The sequence below is a fragment of the Mustelus asterias genome, chromosome 2 (assembly GCF_964213995.1).
Source record: "Mustelus asterias chromosome 2, sMusAst1.hap1.1, whole genome shotgun sequence".
NCBI lineage: Eukaryota > Metazoa > Chordata > Chondrichthyes > Carcharhiniformes > Triakidae > Mustelus > Mustelus asterias.
In genome coordinates this window covers 95858707-95880400 of record NC_135802.1, presented here as the reverse complement: position 1 = coordinate 95880400, position 21694 = coordinate 95858707, and the positions used below count along the sequence as shown (strand labels likewise).

Genomic DNA, 21694 nt, shown 5'->3' with positions numbered 1-21694 from the left:
CAGGTTCTACTTTGTGTATTAAATATTAACTCCACAGCATATTTGAGAACGAGTAGTGCAAAAGCAACAGAGAGTAATAATGGGGCGTTTTGGATTCCGTTACTTTGACTCTTATGTTAAAATATATTTGATTTGATAAATATGAAGAGTAATCATAAAATGCTCGTTAAGGTTTGTTGAGAACTTGTTAAAGGCTAATCATGAGAAATCTGTGTAGAATTGGTTGGGAGTAAATTAAAATGCAATTCTAAACTCTTGGTCATATCTATAATTTAGTTACACCTGTTTGAAGAAAGAACAATATTTTGAAGCTTCAGCAAAAAAGAGCATTTGATGATGCAAAATAAGCCAAGTATATAATCGTGCTATGGGTAGTTCACATTTTACTTCCTAAAAATATCATTTGTGGGCGGATTTCCCACCTCACTGACAATTGAGGCCCTGAAGTGGGTAATTACTGCTGGTATTAACCCTGTGCAGTCAGGGGGCTCACTATGTGGAGAGCATAACAAGCAAACTCTGAACGAGGGTGCCACCCTGGTTGCAGACCCCATCTCCTGCAACCCCAACCCGGCTGCCCCTCTCCTTCTGCCTTCATTTACCTGTGGCTTGGGAGCCAGCAACGATCCTAAGCCTTGGGTGGGTGTCATCCTGGCTGCAGCCACCCCCTCCCTCCCTCCTCTGATTGACTGGCAGCTCTCGATGGGCGGATCTTCCACTCCCAGGATTCGTGATCCCGGGCAAGGCCAACTGCTATCGAGTTAAGTGCTCGAGTGGCACTTAACACAGTGGCCTTTCCCTAAAAGAAGTGATGTGGGGCTCGAGATCCCTGTCACCTCTTAAATACCACCCTACCAGACCACTTTCATGATGCAAGAAGCCAAATGACTTCTCAGTTCATCCCTGCTATCATATAGATTCCTTGTTGAAGCAGATCCATTGAGTCATAGATCAGTTACCTCCCAGTCAAACTTGATCAGGGCACAAAGAACATTGGATTATTTACCTTGGTGACCACTGCTACTGTTCCTTCACCCTATGATTTTTCCCTCAACTTCACCAGTATTGTCCTGTGTATGTGTACTAATGACTGATTTAAATGTCAGATTTGCTGCGGTACTGTTTAAGCAGGTAGTAAGAGGTGAAGTGGGGTCTGTTTGGGGACCAAGGGTGATACATGTTTACAGGTATGGGGCAAGTCTAAACTACTTACTGAGTATTTTGCATCAGTGTCAGAAAGAGGATGTTGAAAAATATTGGTAGAAGTGGAAATAGATGTAATGGATAGAGTGAAAATTAATAGGCAGGAAGCACTGGAAAGAATGGCTATGCTCAAAGTTGATAACTTGATCCAGATGATTTGCATCCCTGGTTGCTAAAGGAAGTAGAGGTTGAGATAGCGGAAGGGTTTGCCATCATCTTTCAATCTTCCCATAATATTGGGGGTGGTGGGTGCAGGGTTCCTGAGGACTGGAGAATGAAAAATATGACTACCTTATTCAAGAAAGGGAATAAGGACATTCCTAGTAGCCACAGGTCATTCAGTTCAATTGCAGAGGTGGGTAAGATTTTGAAAACAATAATCACAGTAAAAAAATCGGCAGGCATTTGGAGATGTTTGAGCCAATTAAGGAGAGCCAGCATGGATTTAGAAATCCAGCATGGAATAGGAGGGCTAGTGTCATTTTGGATTTTAAAAAATTGGTTTAAGGACAGAAAACAGCAGGTAGTGGTATATGATTATTTTTCAGGCTGGAGGATGGTTGACAGTGATATTCTCCACGATTGAGTGCTGGGACCACTGCCTTTTATATACAAGTGATTTGCATATTGGACTGGAGAGTAACATTTTGAAATTTATCAATGATAGCAATCTTGCAAGTATGAAAACCAGTGTGAGGATGATACCAATTGATTACTACAAGATATAGATATGCTAGTAGAAGAGGTATACAAATAGCAGTTGGAATTTAATACAGAGAAGTGTGACATGATGCTTTTTGGGCAGAAGGGAACAAGAGGGAAATGTTTACTTACTGAAACAGTTCTAAACAGTGTGCAGAGACAGAGAGACCTGAGAATTGATGTGAATAGAATTTTGTCGGTGGCAGGACATATTGAGAGAGTAGTTAGCAAAGCATATGGGATCTTGGGCTTAATAATTTATGGTATTGAGTACAAAATTAGGGACATTATGCTTAACTTTTATAAAGCTCTGGTTAGGCCACAACTAGAGTATTGCGTCCAGTTCAGGTCCCCCTATCTTAGGAAACATGTGAGGATCCTTGAGAGGCTGCAAAAGGGTGCCGGGGTGTGGAATTTTAGCTACAAGGTTAGACTGGTGAGCCAGGAATGTTCTGCTGGAGTGAAGATTCAGGGAGATTTGATAAATAAGTACAAGATTATGACAGATTTAGATAAAATCATAACATCCCTACAGTGCAGAAGGAGGCCATTTGGCCTATGGAGCCTGCACCGATAACATCCAGGCCCTATCCCCGTAACCCCACGTATTTGCCCAGTGACACTAAAGGACAATTTTTGCATGGCCAATCAACCTAACTTGCACATCTTTGGACTGTGAGAGGAAACCCACACAGACACGAGAAGAACATGCAAACTCCACACAGACAGTGACCCGAGGCTGGAATTGAACTCGGGTCCCGAGCGCTGTGAAGCAGCAGTGCCAGATAGACAAAGAAAATCTTTTGCTGTTAGTTGATTGCACAAGGACTTGGGGACCTCGATTTAAGGTTTTGAGCAAGAGGCTGTGAGACAATTTTTTGTGTGTAGGAAGTGGTAATGACCTGGAACTCACTGCCTATGATGGTTGAACCGAAATTAAGTATTTCAAAAGAAAATTGGATGGGTACGTGAGGGAAACAAACCTGTAGAACTATGGGGTCAAAGTGGGAGACTGAGACTCACTGGACTGTTCTACAGAAAGCTAGCATAGATTTAATGGTCCAAATGACCTCCTTTGGTACCATAATACCTCGATTACTTTTCAACATTGCCTGCAAGCCCGATTGGGTTTTATTTTCTGTGAAGAGTGCAGATGGTGTTCTATTTGGGTACTGCAGAAATTTTGCATGCACCATTATATACTTGGCTAAATTTATGTATCATATTATAAAATCAAAATATTTGAACAACATGTTCAAACCAAAAGTTTGATTTTGTCCTTTAAGTTTAACTGAGCCATTGACTTCTAATTTCTCTAATCCATGATAGCTTTGTCATGTGGGTTCAGTAGTTTGTGTTCCATTATTCTTTTTAAGTGCTTTTTTATCGTTAATGAATAATCGAAATTGTGAGTCCTATATTGGTAAAAAAAACCTAGTCTTAAACAAACTAACATACAAAAGCATTGTTGTCAATGATCCATTTTTGAAACTCAGTACAGGTTGTGGAAAGACCTTATTGCACTAATAAAGCATTGGCATTCCAGCAAACAAACTCAAGAGTTTGCTCCAAGTTCAGAGAACCAACCAGCTCCTCCAGAACTAGATTTCAACTTTCAATTCTGAAATGGATTAACATCTTTAGATGCTACAATATGATGATTCACACCCAGTGTCTTGATGTTCAGATATGTATTCAGAAAGAGAGACTATGCATTTGCTATCAGTCAGGAAAAACGCTATCGTAAGTTGTGTGAGAACTCGTAAAGCTCCGGATTAAATTGTAGCTTCCAACATTAAATGGCAGGAGTGTAACCGTTAATATTTTTAAGATGTCTTACGGCAGCAGTAGACAAGCTTTGTTTGGCAGTTTCTAAGTTACGTCGACCGCATTGTTGAAAATAGGACTTGATGAGTGCTACTTTTGGTCTACCTGTTGTCACCATTGATTTCATTTTGCTGCTGCAGCAATTCTTTTGGATTCATCCTTGCAGTATGATTTGAAGGCAGTAGGTTCTTTTCTTTCAGTGAACAAGGAAAGTCAGTTGTGTGCTTTGTTTTTCAAACAACCCTGGCACATAGCAACCTGTCCTTTGATATAATCTCGACACGGACAGATTCGATTGTGATGTTCATGTGATCCTGCACAGCTGAACAGCAAATAATCTGACTGAAATAGGCACATTTGGTTTTGAGGGTCAAACGCTGGTAGATAGAGATCACTTTCCCTTTTTGAAAAATTGCAGAATATTCCATATCTACAAAGGAAAGTGAACAATTCACACAAATTTCACGTTGACTATTACACTCAAGCATTAATTTTAAAACTGAAATCAATATATTTCTGTTACCCAAAGTATAAAAAGATATTGGACAAAGATGAGTATATGGATTAAGTTCTCAGATCAGCCATCTCTATGGATGGTGGAACAGGCTTGAAGGGCTAAATGGCCTACCTCTATTGCTATGTTACTCTGTACTTGGGCGGCACAGTGGCACAGCACCAGGGACCAGGTTCGATTCCTGGCTTGGGTCACTGTCTGTGTGGAGTCTGCACCTTCTCCCCGTGTCTGTGTGGGTTTCCTCCGGGTGCTTCGGTTTCCCCCCACAGTCCAAAAGATGTGCTGATTAGGCACATTGGCCATGCTAAATTCTCCCTCAGTGTACCTGAAAAGCTGCCGGAGTGTGGCGACTAGGGGACTTTTACAGTAATTTCAATGCAATGTTAATGTAAGCCTACTTGTGGCACTAATAAATAAACTTTAAAACTTTGTCTGGAAAGTATGGGGAAAATACTAGACTGTATTTTCATTAACTCATGATGTTATGCCAAAATATATACCAATCTTACTGTTTCCTGGGTTCATGCAACAACATACAGTGAAAGCAAGCTCAATATCGCTGTACAATGAATCACAAGATACAAGTGCGATTTTGGTTGGGTCATATACTTTGTTACTTTTAGTGGGACTTCATGTCTTTGTTACAGACTTTGTTGTAGACTTTGTATAGCAGGGGGAATTATGTTTGTTCAAACTAATACAGGAAGGTGTCTGATTCAAAGTATTAACTCAAGCTCTCACAATTTTTCATACGAATCCCGCTCTACATTATTACCTAAGCGTTATTCAATATCTTTCCAAGTATTTATTGCAATGTAGATTTGCAATGGTTATACTGATGTTATTGCTGCCAATATAGCTGGAGGTTCCTATCTCTAAAGAAGTGCATTTTTAATGTATTACTTTTCTCATGCAAATTTAAAACTGCTTTATCAAACTTTCCTTAAAAAAGTGTTCAGAAAGTAATTACCTTATACAGTACTATATGCTGAGAATAATGCAAAGTTTCAACCTTTTTCACACTGATTTCTCCTTTGGCTGGTGACACAATTCATTGGTGTGCTGCCCTTTGTTATAACTTGAGGCAGGAACTGATTTGTTGCAAACAAGCTTAAACTTTATTGGGAACACACGAGATATTTACAGGTTGGGCACCATCATACTACCTGGAGCCATGCCCTGTGCCCCCTACCAACTGATTGGCCGGAACGGAGAGCAACCACTCCGATTACCACACACTTAAATTTGTGGCACCACTACTCGTTTTTCTGACCTTGATCAAGCATTCACCTTAAACTCATACTAATACAGCGACCTTTGATTGGTTGTTTTGTTTCTTCTTTCTCTCATTCTAACCACATTGGTTGATACTGTCCTATTTAATAGCTAACATGTGATCATGTCGTGGCATTTTATTTATTTTTTTCGAATTCAGCTTTTCTTTCAGAAGCAATGCCTATTGTAACTTGTACAAGATTATGTAAAATCACATACTTGAAGCGGATATGAATACCACTCGGCTACTTCTGTGTTATTCCACAGATGTCACTACTAGTGGCCATTTCTTCATGAGTTTCACCAACCTGTTCCTGTAACAGGTATCTATGCAGCCTGAGGATCTTGTGGTTCCTTGCAACGATTATTCAAGTGGGTGAAGCCAGATTATTGTATCCTGGAGTTTGAACTCAAATGTCTCCAAAGCAGCAGAGGAAACAACTACAAGACATTATCTAACTGTGTTCATGACCTGTGCAATTGAATTCTTGACTACAGATGCCAGTAGTTGCTATTTTATGAGAAGAATTTTTTCCTCTCAGAGGGTCATGAGTCTTTGGGACCGCTCTCCTCAAAAGGCAATGGAAGCAGTGTTGGTATATTTTTAAGGCAGAACTAGACATATTTTTGATAAGCAAGGGAATGCCTGGAAGTTCCCTCTAAGCCACACATCATCCTGACTTGGAAATATATTGCTGTTCCTTCACCATCGGCAGGTCAAAATCCTGGAACTCCCTCCTTAACAACACTTGGGTGTACCTACACACGATGGATTGCAGCGTTCAAGAAGCAGCTCATCATCACCTTCTCAAGGGCAAAGCAAGGTTATTGGTGGGGGGGGGGGGTAGGTGGGAATGTGGGAGTTGTGGTTACAATCAGATCAGCTATGATCTTATTGAATAGCAATACAGGCTTGAGGGGCCAAGTGGCCCATTCCTCATTCCTATATTTGCATATATTCAAAATCTTTGTACAAACAACTATAGCTTCATGACATTTTTCATGTGGCTGCTATATCAGCTTTTTGGTCAAAACAGGTGCCCATAACAAACGATTTTCCCAGTTACTTCAAACCCTGTCATTTGTCAAAGAATGGTATTGCAGGCTTATTACATTTACTTATCTATCTTATGAAGAATTTAACTTGTGATTAGATAACTTAACAAAAGTTGTTTTACAATTAAGTACAACAATATGCATAAAATTGATTGTGTTCTCTAAATAAGATCTGAACGTAAAAACTCCTTTGTAACAAAAGGTGATGTAGCCATAATATTAAAGCTAGAGAAAAACTCTTACCTCTTAAGCTCAACTTCTTTGTTGAGATGGTAGAAGAAGGCAGGTTCACATATTAGTTGTTCTCTTTGGCACACTTCAACACATGACTGGGAAGGTTTGGCCATTTTAACTACAATGGCAGTCAATGGTGGCCATATTTCTTTTTGACGGCAGAAATCCTGTAGTAAAGCCATTAAATTTACAGTTTAAGATTCTGAGTACAGTTGTTCACTAAGCGCTGTAAAGTGAACATCCAGAATCAGAGCTGTGAAGGTGGAATGCGACAATTTTGGGTCTAGTCACGACATTCTTTTGGTTGCAGCTGTGTTGCTCATTCTTGTAAACATTTTGGACCATGTTCTGTTCAGCAGTGTGTCCATACTGCCCAATATCCCATGTGCAATAGCATTCAAGGTAGTGGATTCGGGGTGACCATGTAACAATGGAATCCCTCTATGATCTTAACTGGATATCATGCCTTTTCCAGTGCCCTCATATTCACTTCTCCTATCCATACAAAACAAAACTTGAAACTAGCTACCTGAGGTACTAATTTGATGATGAGAGTGAGGAGTGCAAGCCTGAGAGAAAACAGCAGAGGAGGTCACAGAAAACATGTGGTCGCAGATAGCACAAGTCTGAGGGGAAACAGTGTGAGAAACAAACAGCCTTTCAGAGGTCAGATTTATTGAATAGCAGAGCCAGGAGTAAAAGGAAGCGCAGAACTGAGAAAGTTCAAGGGTAGAACAGGAGTGTGGCAAGGGAATTATTGGTTGTAGGTCCCCGAGACTGTTTTCAACTGGAGAGTAAGAGGTAAGGGAGCTTGAGCATCAGAGAGAGAGGTATCAAAAACACCTGAAGTGATGTCAGCACAAGGAAAGGAGCTGATGGGTGGGTAGCTGATGTGTCCAGATCAGGGACAAGTAAATTTAATTTCTGGTCTGTTAAGATAGTATGGCAGGGCAATTTAGTCCTAGCCAAGTGGTTAGCACTGCTGCCTCACAGTCCCAGGGACCCGGGTTCAATTCTAGTCTTGGGTCACTGTCTGTGTGGAGTTTACACATTCTCCCCGTGTCTGTGTGGGTTTCCTCCGGGTGCTCCGGTTTCCTCCCACAGTCCAAATATGGGTGGGTTAGGTTGATTGGACATGTTAAATTGCCCCTTAAGTGTCAGGGGAATTAGCAGGGTAAATATATGGGGTTACAAGGATAGGGCCTGGGTGGGATTGTTGTCAGTGCAGGCTCAATGGGCCGAATGGCCTCCTACACTGTAGGGATTCTTTAAAAATAACGCACATCCAGTGCCATGTGGGAACTCCAGGGCGTTTCTCGTATCATGAACAATTACCATGTGCAGGAAGTGTCTTCAGCTGGAAGAGCTTGAGCTTCAGTTTTTGGAGCTTGAGCAGCAGTTGTCATCACTGCAGTGCATGCGTCAGGCTGAAAACTACATGGATAGCACTTTTCAGGATGAGGTCACTTTGCACCTTTCGGTGTATGGGTGACTGCTGCCAGACAAAAAGAACTCGTGCACAATTCCCCTGAATGCACCTTGCTCTCCAACTGCTATTCATTTGTCGAGGGTGATGGTTCCTCTGTGAAGTAGAGCCAGAGCCAAGTTGATGGGACCATTAGTGGTTCAATGATACAGAATGGGCAGGGGGATGAGAAGAAGAAGGTCAGAAAAGCATATTAATACAGGATTCAATAGTTTGCAGAACAGCCAGCAGTTTCTGCAGCTGTAGATGTGGTTTTAGAATGATATGTCACCTCCCTGATACCAGGGTGAATAATGCCACTAAGTGACTTCAGAAATTCAGAGGTGAGAGGGGAGGGTGAACCACCTGAGGTTGTGGTCCATATTATTACCAACAGCAGAGATGGAAAGAGGGATGAGGTCCTTCAGGCAGATTTTATGAAGCTATGAAAGAAATGAATATGCGGGCTTCAAATATAGCAACCTTCAGGTCACTCCCTTTACCGCATGCTAGTGACTACAGAAATAGGAAGATTGTGCGTATGAATGAGTGGCTGGAAGGATTGTGCAGAGTGGAGGACTTTCGATTTCAGAGGCATTCAGACATTCAGGGTATCAAATGAGACTATATGGAACCAGCTGAAGAACAAAGAAGGGCCACTCACATTGCTGGGAGTGTACAATAGGCCCCAGAACAATCAGAGATAAATAGAACAACAAATATCAGGACCAATTTCTGAGAAGTGCAATAACAATATGGCATAATAGTAGTGGGTTTCAACCACGCTAATATTAACAGGAATAGAATCAATGTAAATGGCATAGAAGGTGCTGAATTCTTAAAATCCATTCAGGAGAACTCATTTTGCCAGTAAGTAGCAAACTCAAAAAGAGAAAAGGAAGTTCCAGACTTCGTTTTAGAAAATGAAGCTGGACAGGTCAGAGGGAGTATCAGCTGGAGTGTGTTATTGAGGTGGTGATCATAATTCAATTTGTTTTCATAGAATCCCTACAGCATAGGAGGAGGCCATTTGGCCCATCGAGCCTGCGCCAACAACAATCCCACCCTATCCTCGCAACCTCACATATTTACCCTGCTAATCCCCCCAAAACTAGGGTCAATCTAGCATGGCCAATCAACCTAACCCGCACATCTTTGGACTATGGGAGGAAACCGGAGCACACGGAGGAAACCCACGCAGACAGCAGGGGGAACGTGCAAACTCCATACAGCCAGCCACCTGAGGCCAGAATTGAACCCCGGTCCCTGGTGCTGTGAGACAGCAGTGCTAACCACTGTGCCACCGTGCTGATGGACTTGATTGACATTTTTGAGGAGTTAACTGGGAGGGTTGATGAGAGTACTATATTATAAGTAGCCTGCATGGATTTCAGCAAGGTTTTTTAACAAGGTCCCATACAGCAGATTGGTCAGAAACTAAGTAAACGTCCATGGGATCCAAGGGAATGTAGCACATTGGATCCCAAGGTTGGTGAGTGGCAAGAATCAAAGGGTAATGGTGGGTGTTTTTGTGAATGAAAGGCTGTTTCTAGTGGGATGTTTTTTTTTAAGGTATCAATGGACTACTCAGGTGGGTGGAACAATGGTAAATTGCACTGGAATCAAGTTAGATTTGACCCAAAATCTGTTTTTGTTTTGTATTTTTATTCCAATTCAATCAAATCAAGTCCAATTCAGAGTTTCATCAAGTTGAGACATTCCCGATCCAAGCTGACAAGACAGGGCTCTCACCTCCTGTCTTGGGCTTGATCTACATGATCCAAGCTGATTGGAGTAGGCATAGCTCCTCCTCCAAGGCTTGATCTCATTTGCATCTTAGCCAAAAGGCCGAGATGCCGCTTTTAAAAATTGCTTCAAATGAAGCTCAAATGTAACCTAATGACTTCAACCAAGCACAGCATGTCGATACTACACTTGATCTTAGCCAAAAGGCCGAGAAGCAATGATAAGAACAGATACTACACTTGATCTTAGCCAAAAGGCCAAGAAGCGATCCAAAATCCGTTTAGTGTTCTGCATTTTCAATTGCAGGATTCAATACAATAATTGGTTCTCTCTGCCAGTTAAAGACTACAGGCAATGCTCATTCTCTTTCTTGTCAGACTCATGTATTTTCACTGGCCATGATTTTGTGTTGTTTCCTCTCTTCCCTGTAATCTGCATTCTTCTCTTTCTTAACTACCTTCCCATCTGTGTTGGTTTTGTTGTCAAACTTCTTCCAGTTATGTTCCCACAAGTTTTCATTCCTGTGGTGCTCATGACATAGTGCCTCAGGGTATACAAACAGAAATTTCAGAAATCAAGGAAAAATCCATTCAGTATTTATAGACAAATAGTTAGAGTTCATAAACACATAGCAGATGTGGTTGGAAAGCAAAAGCAGAACAAACTGGGAAGGTGTTCCACATTGACTATTCAGGTGACTGAATCTGTTGCTTGATCAGGAAAGTAAAACTGTAAAATACCTTAGCCACTTGTACTGATCATCGTGTTGTGAGATGAGCTTTTCCATGAGACAAGTTGCCCGACACAGCCCAGCAGCCCTCGCACCCTTTAGCAAGGACAGGTGGGGAGCAGATATCAGCATTCTATAGACAGTGATAGGTTAGAATTTCCAGGAATGCTCACACCTTTGGAGGTGCATGTTTCTATTCGTATGAAGCCAGCATATGGTGTTTGTTAAGAATATGCTCTTAGGAAAGGGGGGGGGGGGAGAGGGGGGGGGGGGGTATTGATTTGATTGCTACTGGCAGATCCCATTGATGAATCACTGAACTTGGAAATGAAATCAAAGAACTGGCCTCCAAAATGGTGGGAACGACGGATAAAAGGATAAGGGACACATGGCCAATCAGGCAGCCAAATAAATCTGGAGAGAAAGTTTGATTCAGCAATGGAAAACCATCTCCTCAAGCCCAGAGTTAATCAGGATCAGAAGGCTAAGCAAGGGAGTTTACAGAGTGAGTGGCATTTATGTAATTGTTCCAGTTTCACAGCTCTGATTCTGGATATTCACTTTACAGCACTTAGTGAACAACTGTACTCAGAATCTGAACTTGTAAAGACGTTAATGTGGAAAGATAAAACATGACTGCATCCGCTACTCTGTACACTGATTTGCCATTTGTAAAATAAAGTATCTAAACAATTCATATCTAGCCTTGAGTCACTGAAGTGTTTTCAGTCTGCTTCAGAAAGACTGATTAAGCTCCTGAGGACATGTTCAAAAGATATGACATCCAGTTCATTGTACACCTGCTTACAACTATCATATAAATATTGGACAATAAAATGTAATATAGACCCTGTTTGAAAATGACCAGAACTATTGTACCTGAAAGAATATTTAAGGCAGACCCGAAAGTTATAAAAACAAATTACTGTGGATGCTGGAATCTGAAACAAAAACAGAAAATGCTGGAAAATCTGGAGCACCACAGCTGAGCCAACTCTGAATGCAGCATGCGCACACAGTTCCAGTAAGACTGGGCTGCTGGCATTAAAGCTAATATTCAAGCCCTTACTACCAATTCAACTAAGATCCTGTAACTCAGTATTAACTGGGAATTAAACACTGAACCTGCTGCTCTCCATGACTCACCTACAGACTGGATAAATTCAGCAAATCATTGGAGTTTTTAAATTTCTTTTTATACTGTACTTTAAACATTTTTTACAACCCAGTACATTTGAAATTGTGATCATTTTCACTGACAATATTCTGAAGCTAAATTGTAAACTTACTTGTTTTTCAATGAAAACATTTAATCTTTCCAACATTCCTTCACTGGTGAATTCATATGGTAAGTATGAGTCAACCTGTTCAAAAAATATTGTTTTATTATAAGCAGGCAATCTTGATTATGTTATAAAAAAGGAAGAATTTGCATTTATTGAATATATCATGGCCTCAGGGCACCTTAAAGCACAGTACAACCAACAAAGTACTTTTTGAACTGTGGTCACTGTTCTAATAAAGGGAAATGAGGTAGACAATTTGCACACAGCAGGCTAAATGTGATCATGACCATGCAATCTGCTTTAGTGTTGTTAGTTGATGAATAAACATTGGCCAGGGAAGGAGAACTCGCCTCCCTTTTTTGAATTTCAAGCAATTTTTTCCATTATCAGGAAAACAGATGGGACCTCAGTTTAGTGTCTCAAAAAGAGCATTGCAGTCAGTGCAGTTCTTCCTCAGTATTGCACTGGAATGCAAGACACTATGCAGGAGTCTAAACTGGATTCAGATTTGACCCCACAACCTTCTGATTCAGAGACAAGAGCCACGGCTCCTGAAACAACATCTGTCTTTCAGTAATGCCTTAAAGTACTAAAGCTTCAAGGCACTCTACTGCAGGAGTCCGGTGTGTTGTACTGAGGTGCCATCCTTTGGATTATGGTTAAACTAAGGTCTGATCTGCCTTTTCACATGAATTCCAAATTAAGTTTCACCTTTTGTGTTTTTGTTGTCTTCATGATATTCAGTGTTTCTTGATATATCTTCAACATGGCTCCAATTTTCTCAGAGTGCTGTTGCCAATGGCTATACCAGAACAATTGGCAGAGTTGTGGGTTGGGTGTACTTTGGGGATCAGTACACGGGCTGTTTTGTGATTCACACCTCTGAACTTTACCCACTTTCTCCACCAAACCCCCAGGCGCTTTCTCCTCTTTGCCAGATTTTCCTTGCTTCCCTCTCCCTCTGCAATTCTACTCTAAACATTTACACCTCCTCGAGATCCATCTCTTCTTTATTTTTTCTCACACCACTTCCTTTTGTTTTACACCATCATTACTTTTGTAATTTCATCACTCCTGCCCTCCACCCGAATATAGACCTTCAGGGCGGCACAAGGGTAGCACAGTGGCACAGTGGTTAGCACTGCTGCCTCACAGTGTCAGGGACGCGGGTTTGATTCCCAGCTTGGGTCACTGTCTGTGTGGAGTTTGCACATTCTCCCCGTGTCTGCATGGGTTTCCTCCGGGTGCTCCGGTTTCCTCCCAAAGTCCACAAATGTGCGGGTTAGGTGGATTGGCCATGCTAAATTGCCCCTTAGTTCAGGGGGACAAGCTAGGGTAAATGAATGGGGTTATGGGGATAGGCCCTGGGTGGGATTGTGGTCAGTACAGACTCGATGGGCTGAATGGCCTCCTTCTGCACTGTAGGATTCTATGATTCCCCTGTTTCTTCCGCCTCTGTGCATTTTCCATGCTCTATATGTGCAAGACACTTAATCTCTAACAGATTTATTCGAGTAAAAGATAATCAAACTGACATGTTAACTCAGTTTTACTCTGCTATCTTCAAAGTGCATTTTGTTTTTATCACAATGTACAGTTTAGTATCACAACAAAGGCAGAATGTGTCCACCAGTGTACAGCATAGCCATGAGAGACACATCATTGCTACAATTAAAAAGGAAAATATCCCTCCTGTGTAGACGATCAAGTTGAAATCCTATTTTGCCTTTAGAGGGAGCCACAGAACAATAATACAAGTTAATTCTGCTTATCATAGTGTCCGCTAGTTTTATCCACGAGTTTCTCAGAAAAAAGACTAAGAACAATAATACAAATCTTTACAAAGAATTAATGATTCAGAGAAATTGAAATTAGTCAAATGTATTGGCTCACAATATTTAGAATCATAGAGTCGTAATTGCACAGAAGCAGGCTATTCGATCCATCAAGTTCATGCTGAATCTTAAAACGGCAATCCAATCAGCCCTGTCCTTCTACTCCATCCCCATAGTCCTGTAACTTATTCCCCTCATGACTACTCAATTTTCTTCTGGAATTATTCGTCATCTCTGCCTTCACCACTCTCATAGTCAAAGAGTTCCAGCTCATTACCACTCGCTGCGTAAAAAAGGTCTTCCTCATATCCCCCTGCATCTTCGACCTTATCTAAACCTGTTATTATATTATAGTTCAATAGAATTTTCCCTCAAGCTATGTTGCTTCATGGAGAGTAACTCAGCTTGTCCAACTTAGCCTTGTAGCTAAAATTCCTCATCCTTGGAACCATACTACTAAAATTCCTCCGCACCATCTCAAGGAACCTCACATCGTTCCTTAAATGTGATGACCAGAATTGGATGCAATATTCATGTTGTGGTTCATATTGGTTCAGCACAACTTTCTTGCTTTTGAACACCTCTAATTATGAAGCCCAAGATCCCATATGCTTAGCTGCCTATTCCCTCAATATGTCCTTCCATTGTCGAAGATATGTGCACATGAACCCCATCCCAAGTCCCTCTGTCCATGTACCCTCTTTAGAATTGTGCCATTTAGTCTATATTTCCTCACCCTACTCGTTCTGCCAAAATACATCACTTCATACTTTGTGCTAAATTTTATCTGCCACATATACTGTATACCGTCCAATAAGCTGAGTGTGGCCAACTCATACATCTTGCAAGAATCTCCTGCCTAGTGTTTCAAATTTGTAAAATATTGGTCTGACTTGTTTTACAATAATTTATCATGGAAGAATGATATAGCACAGACAGGGGTGATTCAGCCCTTTGGCCTGTGTCATTCCTTTGAAATTGCTATTTATTTAACCCCAATCCCCTGCCCTCTCCCCCACAAACCTATCCAATTCCTTTTTGAAATTTATTACTGAATCTGCCCAAATATTGAAATGTCAAATCTGTGTCCTCTGGTTATTCAACCCTCCTGGTGTTGAAAACAGTTACTCCAAGTTTATTCTGTCAAAACTCTTCCCATAACCATTTCAAAGGAGCCCAACCCAAGCTTCTGTTGGCTCTCTGTCTATCACAAGCCCCACATCCCTGGTACCAGTCCAATAAATCTCTTCTGCACCCTCTCTGAGGCCTTGGCATCCTTCCCAAAATGTAGTGCCCCGAATATTCCAGCTGGAGCCTTACTCCAGTGATTTATAAATATCTACCATAATCTCCTTGCTTTTGCTTCATTTTATAAAGCCAAGGATCCTACATACTCCTAACTGCCTTTTCCCAATTTGTCCTGCCATTTCACTGTTGTTTATGCACACTCCAAGGTCTCTGTTCCTGCATCCCCTTTAAAATTGTATTTAGCCCTACCTCATACTTCCTACCAAATACATAATTTCACACTTTTCTGCATTAAATTGCACCTGCCATATAGAACAACAGAAAAGTTACAGCACAGGAGGCCGCCATTTGACCCATTTTGTCCATGCCAACCGAGGACACCCAGGTGCCCTTCCTAATCCAACTTTCCTTCACCTGGCTCATAGCCCTGTAGCTCACAGCACTTAAGGTGCAGATCCAGGTAATTCTTAAAAGATTTTAAGGTCCCTGCCTACACCACCAACTCGGGCAAGGAATTCCAGACACCCACCACCCTTTGCATAAAAAACTTATTCCTCATGCCCCCTCTACACCTACTGCCATTTATCTTGAATCTATGTCCCCTGGTTCTAGAATTCTCCGTAAGGAGTCTAACAACACCAGGTTAAAGTCCAACAGGTTTATTTGGTAGCAAACGCCACTAGCTTTCGGAGCGCTGCCCCTTCGTCAGATGGAGCGGAAATCTCCACGCCACTCCAATGGAGATTTCCACTCCATCTGACGAAGGAGCAGTGCTCCGAAAGCTAGTGGCGTTTGCTACCAAATAAACCTGTTGGACTTTAACCTGGTGTTGTTAAAACTCTTACTGTGTTTACCCCAGTCCAATGCCGGCATTTCCACATCATGTCTAGAATTCTCTACCAAGGGAAAGCATATGTCCGCCCATTTCATCACTCTCTTTACTTTCCTGAGATCTATCGTCCTCTTTATTCACAGTAAAGTGCAAGTGTGCAACACGATTTTATACTGTGTGTGTTTTTCCACATACCTTCAGTTTCATTATTTGATTCATTGCTTCTTTTACATCACTGGGGTTGTTAATGTCAACAGTCCAAACATGGGGCTTCCCAATATAAACCTCTGCATAAGGATGCTGAGATGAAAGCTGTGAGTGGAAATGAAGATTGAATTTTTAGTACAGGAATCTGATATACTAATGAATTTAAAATAAAAGCAAAGTAGTGTGGGCACTGGAGATCTGAAACAAAAACAGAAACATTTGGGAAAGCTCAGCAGGTCTGGCAACATCTATAGAGATAGAAACAAGAGTTAATGTTTCAAGTTCAATGTAACTTCTTTGGAATTCTAACTGAAGTTGTTTTACTTTAACTGATTTTCACAATGGACAATTTTAGAGAAGGACTAGGACACTAATACTGATCTGTAAAGACATTTGAAATTGCAGCAAGATGTATATTCAGGAAGAGTAATTGAAAAGTAATTGAAGCAACTTGGAGTCCTCTCACTTCATTCACTCAGTTCCCAATAAAATCCTCATTTGAGTGGTTTCACAAGAGGAGGCAGGAGCAAACATTTGGATTCATCCAAGACATCACCTCATTGACAATCAGAGTAAATGCTCAAGTTGAATTAATAGAATTATTGTCTAAAAACTGTTTGGCACACATTTTTGGGCGTAAGGATCATAATTTGTTATTTAAATGCTTTCTGCTTGCATCTCAGCATGACCCAAGTTGCTGGCTGGCTGCACACACCAGCTGGAGAAGCTGCAATGAATCACTACAGGCTGCTTCTGACTTGCAACTGCAAACAAAGGAAACTGAACACAGGGCGGAGGAGGACTCCACAGTTTACAAATCTGGTGCTGCAGGACTTAGTCATGCTGATGGGCAGGTGTGGAGAGAGAGAGAGAGAGAGAGACCATTTCCTTTCAGGGTGGGGGTTGTGGTGTAAGGGCTAAGCAGTCCCTCAAGGAACCTCCTCCTAAAGTTGGGCAGGGAGGTCAATTTCCTGAGCTGTCTGGCCCCAAAGATGTGATAGCAGAACCAGAAGATGGTCAATGACCTCAGGGCGACTGTCAGTGAATGCAACTGCACACGCCATCTCCTCGCCACCACACCACCAACCTCACAGTCTGCTCAATGCACCATACATCACCCTAAAATATCTTCCAAACAACTCTGAGAAAATAATTCTGTTTATTCAACATGAACATTTTCAGTTAATACCTTGTGTGAATCCAGATAATTGGTTCTGCCTCCTCTTGTCAAATGCAACATAATTAGTGGTATTCTTCTATCTCTCCTGCAGGACAAGGTGGTCCAGGGGCATAGTGGAGAACCAGAAGGAGTCAGGCCCTTCATTCACTGAGCCCAATGTCTTGTTGCATTATGGAGCTGGCTATGACAGCACCCGTTCCAGCAGGCATCGCCACTGAGGGTTAGTGTGTTATTGCTTTCTCAAGTCCCACCACATCCTCATCCTGCTAAATGGCATTAAGGGCAAGCTGCAGATGGTATGATTCTAGATGTCTTGCTTTATATCAGCAACCCGCCCAACCCTCCCTTTCTGATTTCACATGACAGCAGGATCATGGGAAAAAGAGATAGTAACCACTTTCTACAAATATGTCAAGAGTAAAAGGATGAGATGTGAAGGCATAGGACCCTTAAAAGGTGAAGGGGGAAAAGTTTGTGCGGAACCGTTAGAAATGGCGGAGCTGCTTAATGAATACTTTACCTCGGTATTCACGGTGGAAAGGGATCTGGGTGGTTGTACTGCTGGTTTGCGGTGGACAGAAAGGATCGAGCATGTGGACATAAAGAAAGAGGATGTGTTGGAACTATTGAATGGCATCAAGGTTGGTAAGTCGCCAGGACCGGATGGGATGTACCCCAGGTTACTGTGGGAGGCGAGGGAGGAGATTGCGGAGCCTTTGGCGATGATCTTTGCATCGTCGATGGAGACGGGAGAGGTTCCGGAGGATTGGAGGATTGCAGATGTGGTCCCTATATTCAAGAAAGGGAACAGGGACAGCCCGGGAAATTACCGACCGGTGAGTCTAACCTCAGTGGTTGGTAAGTTGATGGAGAGGATCCTGAGAGACAGGATTTATGATCATCTAGAGAAGTTTAGTATGATCAAAAGTAGTCAGCACGGCTTTGTCAAGGGCAGGTCGTGCCTTACGAGCCTGGTTGAGTTCTTTGAAAATGTGACCAAACACATTGACGAAGGAAGAGCGGTGGATGTGGTCTATATGGACTTCAGCAAGGCGTTCGATAAGGTCCCCCATGCAAGACTTCTTGAGAAAGTGAGAGGGCATGGGATCCAAGGGGCTGTTGCCTTGTGGATCCAGAACTGGCTTGCCTGCAGAAGGCAGAGAGTGGCTGTGGAGGGGTCTTTCTCTGCATGGCGGTCAGTGACCAGTGGAGTGCCCCAGGGATCTGTTCTGGGACCCTTGCTGTTTGTCATTTTCATAAATGACCTGGATGAGGAAGTGGAGGGATGGGTTGGTAAGTTTGCTGACGACACCAAGGTAGGTGGTGTTGTGGATAGTTTGGAGGGATGTCAGAAGTTGCAGCGAGACATAGATAGAATGCAAGACTGGGCGGAGAAGTGGCAGATGGACTTCAACCCGGATAAGTGTGTGGTGATCCATTTTGGCAGATCCAATGGGATGAAGCAGCAATATAATATGAAGGGTACCATTCTTAGCAGTGTAGAGGATCAGAAGGACCTTGGGGTCCGGGTCCATAGGACTCTTAAATCGGCCTCGCAGGTGGAGGATGCGGTCAAGAAGGCGTACGGCGTACTGGCCTTCATTAATCGAGGGATTGAGTTTAGGAGTCGGGAGATAATGCTGCAGCTTTATAGGACCCTGGTTAGACCCCACTTGGAGTACTGCGCGCAGTTCTGGTCACCTCATTACAGGAAAGATGTTGAAGCCATTGAAAGGGTGCAGAGGAGATTTACAAGGATGTTGCCTGGATTGGGGGGCATGCCTTATGAGGATAGGTTGAGGGAGCTTGGTCTCTTCTCCCTGGAGAGACGAAGGATGAGAGGTGACCTGATAGAGGTTTACAAGATGTTGAGAGGTCTGGATAGGGTAGACTCTCAGAGGCTATTTCCAAGGGCTGAAATGGTTGCTACGAGAGGACACAGGTTTAAGGTGCTGGGGGGTAGGTACAGAGGAGATGTCAGGGGTAAGTTTTTCACTCAGAGGGTGGTGGGTGAGTGGAATCGGCTGACGTCGGTGGTGGTGGAGGCAAACTCGTTGGGGTCTTTTAAGAGACTTCTGGATGAGTACATGGGATTTAATGGGATTGAGGGCTATAGATAGGCCTAGAGGTGGGGATGTGATCGGCGCAACCTGTGGGCCGAAGGGCCTGTTTGTGCTGTGGCTTTCTATGTTCTATGTTCTATACCAATGGTGAAGAAATTCATCTGACAGTCACAGCCATGATCTCAGTTATTGGTATTGTGCCCAGGTCTGAGAGTGAATAATATTGGCGTTCAGTGTGCATTTTTTCAACAAGCATCAGGAACGGCTGTCTGACATCTTTTGACACTTCTGGTGTATGCACAGTGCATTTGTGCCATTCTCAGCATGAGTCACCTTGTGGGCCATACTGGAAGTGACCAGCAGCATGGTCAGTCTTTAGAATTCAGTTACATGGCCATTATCTCAGGACGGATACAACTGGAATCACATTTATCTCTTAGGAACATGGTGGATTTTAGAGAGTTCCCATTAGTCTGAGGAGCCAGGGAATGTACATGAGGAAATTTATAAGATATCTAACATAAAGATTTGGAATTTTTGCAGTTGAAAAGATAGTTGCTAATTATCAGGAATAGATGGCCCAGTTCCAATCTTATTATTGAAACTTAAACTGCAAAAATGAAAGTATTCACAAGTCAAAGTGTTGAATTATTCATAGAGATCATCATCTGTGTACTAAAATTAGCTCTTCATCCATGCACTAAATCTAACAATGCATTTAGACATATAAAAAAGGGCCTTTCTTTCAGAGGCAGAACTTGATCAATTATTTATTTACATCTTTCAAGACCTTTCAATTTTTCACCAAATAAAACAAAAATAAACTCTTTTAAAAAATGGAAAACGGCTTCAGTTGCAGCAGCCTTCCTAATATTGAGATAGATTTCTCTCCAGCGCACTGATATTCCATCATCTTTGTTGTGTTAGATCATTGAAGGAATGGACAAAGCAGAAATATTAGAACTGAACTTTTCCTTTTTTGAGGGATTGGCATCTGAAGAATGGACAGTAATCCTATCCCCATTTTTGCACTTCAATAGCATTTCAGCAGAATTTTTGGTAATGGCTGTTCAGATAGGACAGCAATGTAAAGTACGTGTAATGAATGACAGCGATCCAGGTCTTCAGGTTTCTTGCTCAACTGCCATGTACTGTGCAGGGACAAACTAGTCCCAAAAAGACATGTTATGGCTTCCAATGTCAATGTCTTACAGGACAGGTTCGTATAGTGCAGAAAGCTCGTGGCCTTTTGAATTGAAAAAATGTTTTTGTTGTTTCTGTTCTTGTTGCAGATGCTGTGAGTTTTTTTAAATTCAGGGAGTGAGGCTGTGTTTAGTAGTACATTATAAATTAAATTTAAAAATGTAACACAATTCATCAGAATCTGGAACTATAGAAATCTTGTTCCAGCAAGCTTCTTTTTAACTGACCTCTCTAATGTTTAAGCTGCCTTTAAGGCCCAGACAGCAATGGGATTAGCTCTGAAATCTTAGGACCTAATTGAGCCTGTGCAGCACGATTTAATATCCACCAATGTGGTTGGCTCTTCAGCGTTTCTGAATTGGCCTAATTAAGCCACTCAGTTGTAATGAATCACACAATGATCACTATTATCTTTTCAGAGCAACTAGTGATGGTTAATAATGTTGTCCCTGCCAGCGATACCCAAACCCTGAGAATGAATGAACAATTAGTATGCTTTTACAATTCCTGCTTTATAAATCTATATGGATTCTTTGAGGGGTAACAAAGTGGATGAGAACAACTCAGTCCACCCGAAGTTTCAAAAAGCTTGACGGAGGATTTATATCACAGAAACAGGTCTTTTGGCCCATTCCTATCCATGCTGGTATTTAAACTGCATACAAAATCCCTCCCACTCCTCATCCAACCCAATCAGCGTAAATCTCTATTCCTTCCTCCCTCAATTAATTACTAAGCTTTGCCTTGAATGCACCAAATTACTTCTGGTGACAGCGAGTTTAACATTCTAACCACTCTCTGGGTAAGTCAGCTTCTACTGAATTTCCTATTGAATTTATTAGTGATCATCTTGTATTTGTGGCTTCTAGATTTGGTCTCCTCTGTAAGTGGAAACATCTTCTCCATATCTAACCTATCAACCCTTTAATCATCTTAAAGACCTTTATTCGGGTCACCTCTCAACCTTCTCTCTTCTAAATATAACTACCATTAAACTTGATTTCTCAGTTAGAAAATAGTAGACTCTTAGCCTCAATACAGGCCTCACATTTAGTCAAGGAGGATGTTTCATTTTCAACAAAAGTTGC

At 41.9% G+C, this 21694-nt stretch overlaps 1 protein-coding gene and 1 pseudogene across 1 annotated transcript in view; both read right to left on the bottom strand.

Annotated features, from left to right (window-relative positions):
- Positions 1–2766: 2766 nt before the first annotated feature.
- LOC144509864 (alpha-1,6-mannosylglycoprotein 6-beta-N-acetylglucosaminyltransferase A-like) overlaps positions 2767–21694 on the bottom strand; it is a 115102-nt gene continuing 96174 nt past the window's right edge. Inside the window, exons 14-17 of the mRNA XM_078238786.1 lie at positions 16149–16265; positions 12042–12116; positions 6821–6978; positions 2767–4162 (exon numbers count right to left, since the gene is read on the bottom strand). Coding sequence (XP_078094912.1) covers positions 3946–4162; positions 6821–6978; positions 12042–12116; positions 16149–16265 — 567 coding nt within the window. The 3' untranslated portion in view covers positions 2767–3945. The remainder of the gene's footprint in view (positions 4163–6820; positions 6979–12041; positions 12117–16148; positions 16266–21694) is intronic.
- Positions 10141–10291, bottom strand: LOC144481979 (U2 spliceosomal RNA; annotated as a pseudogene).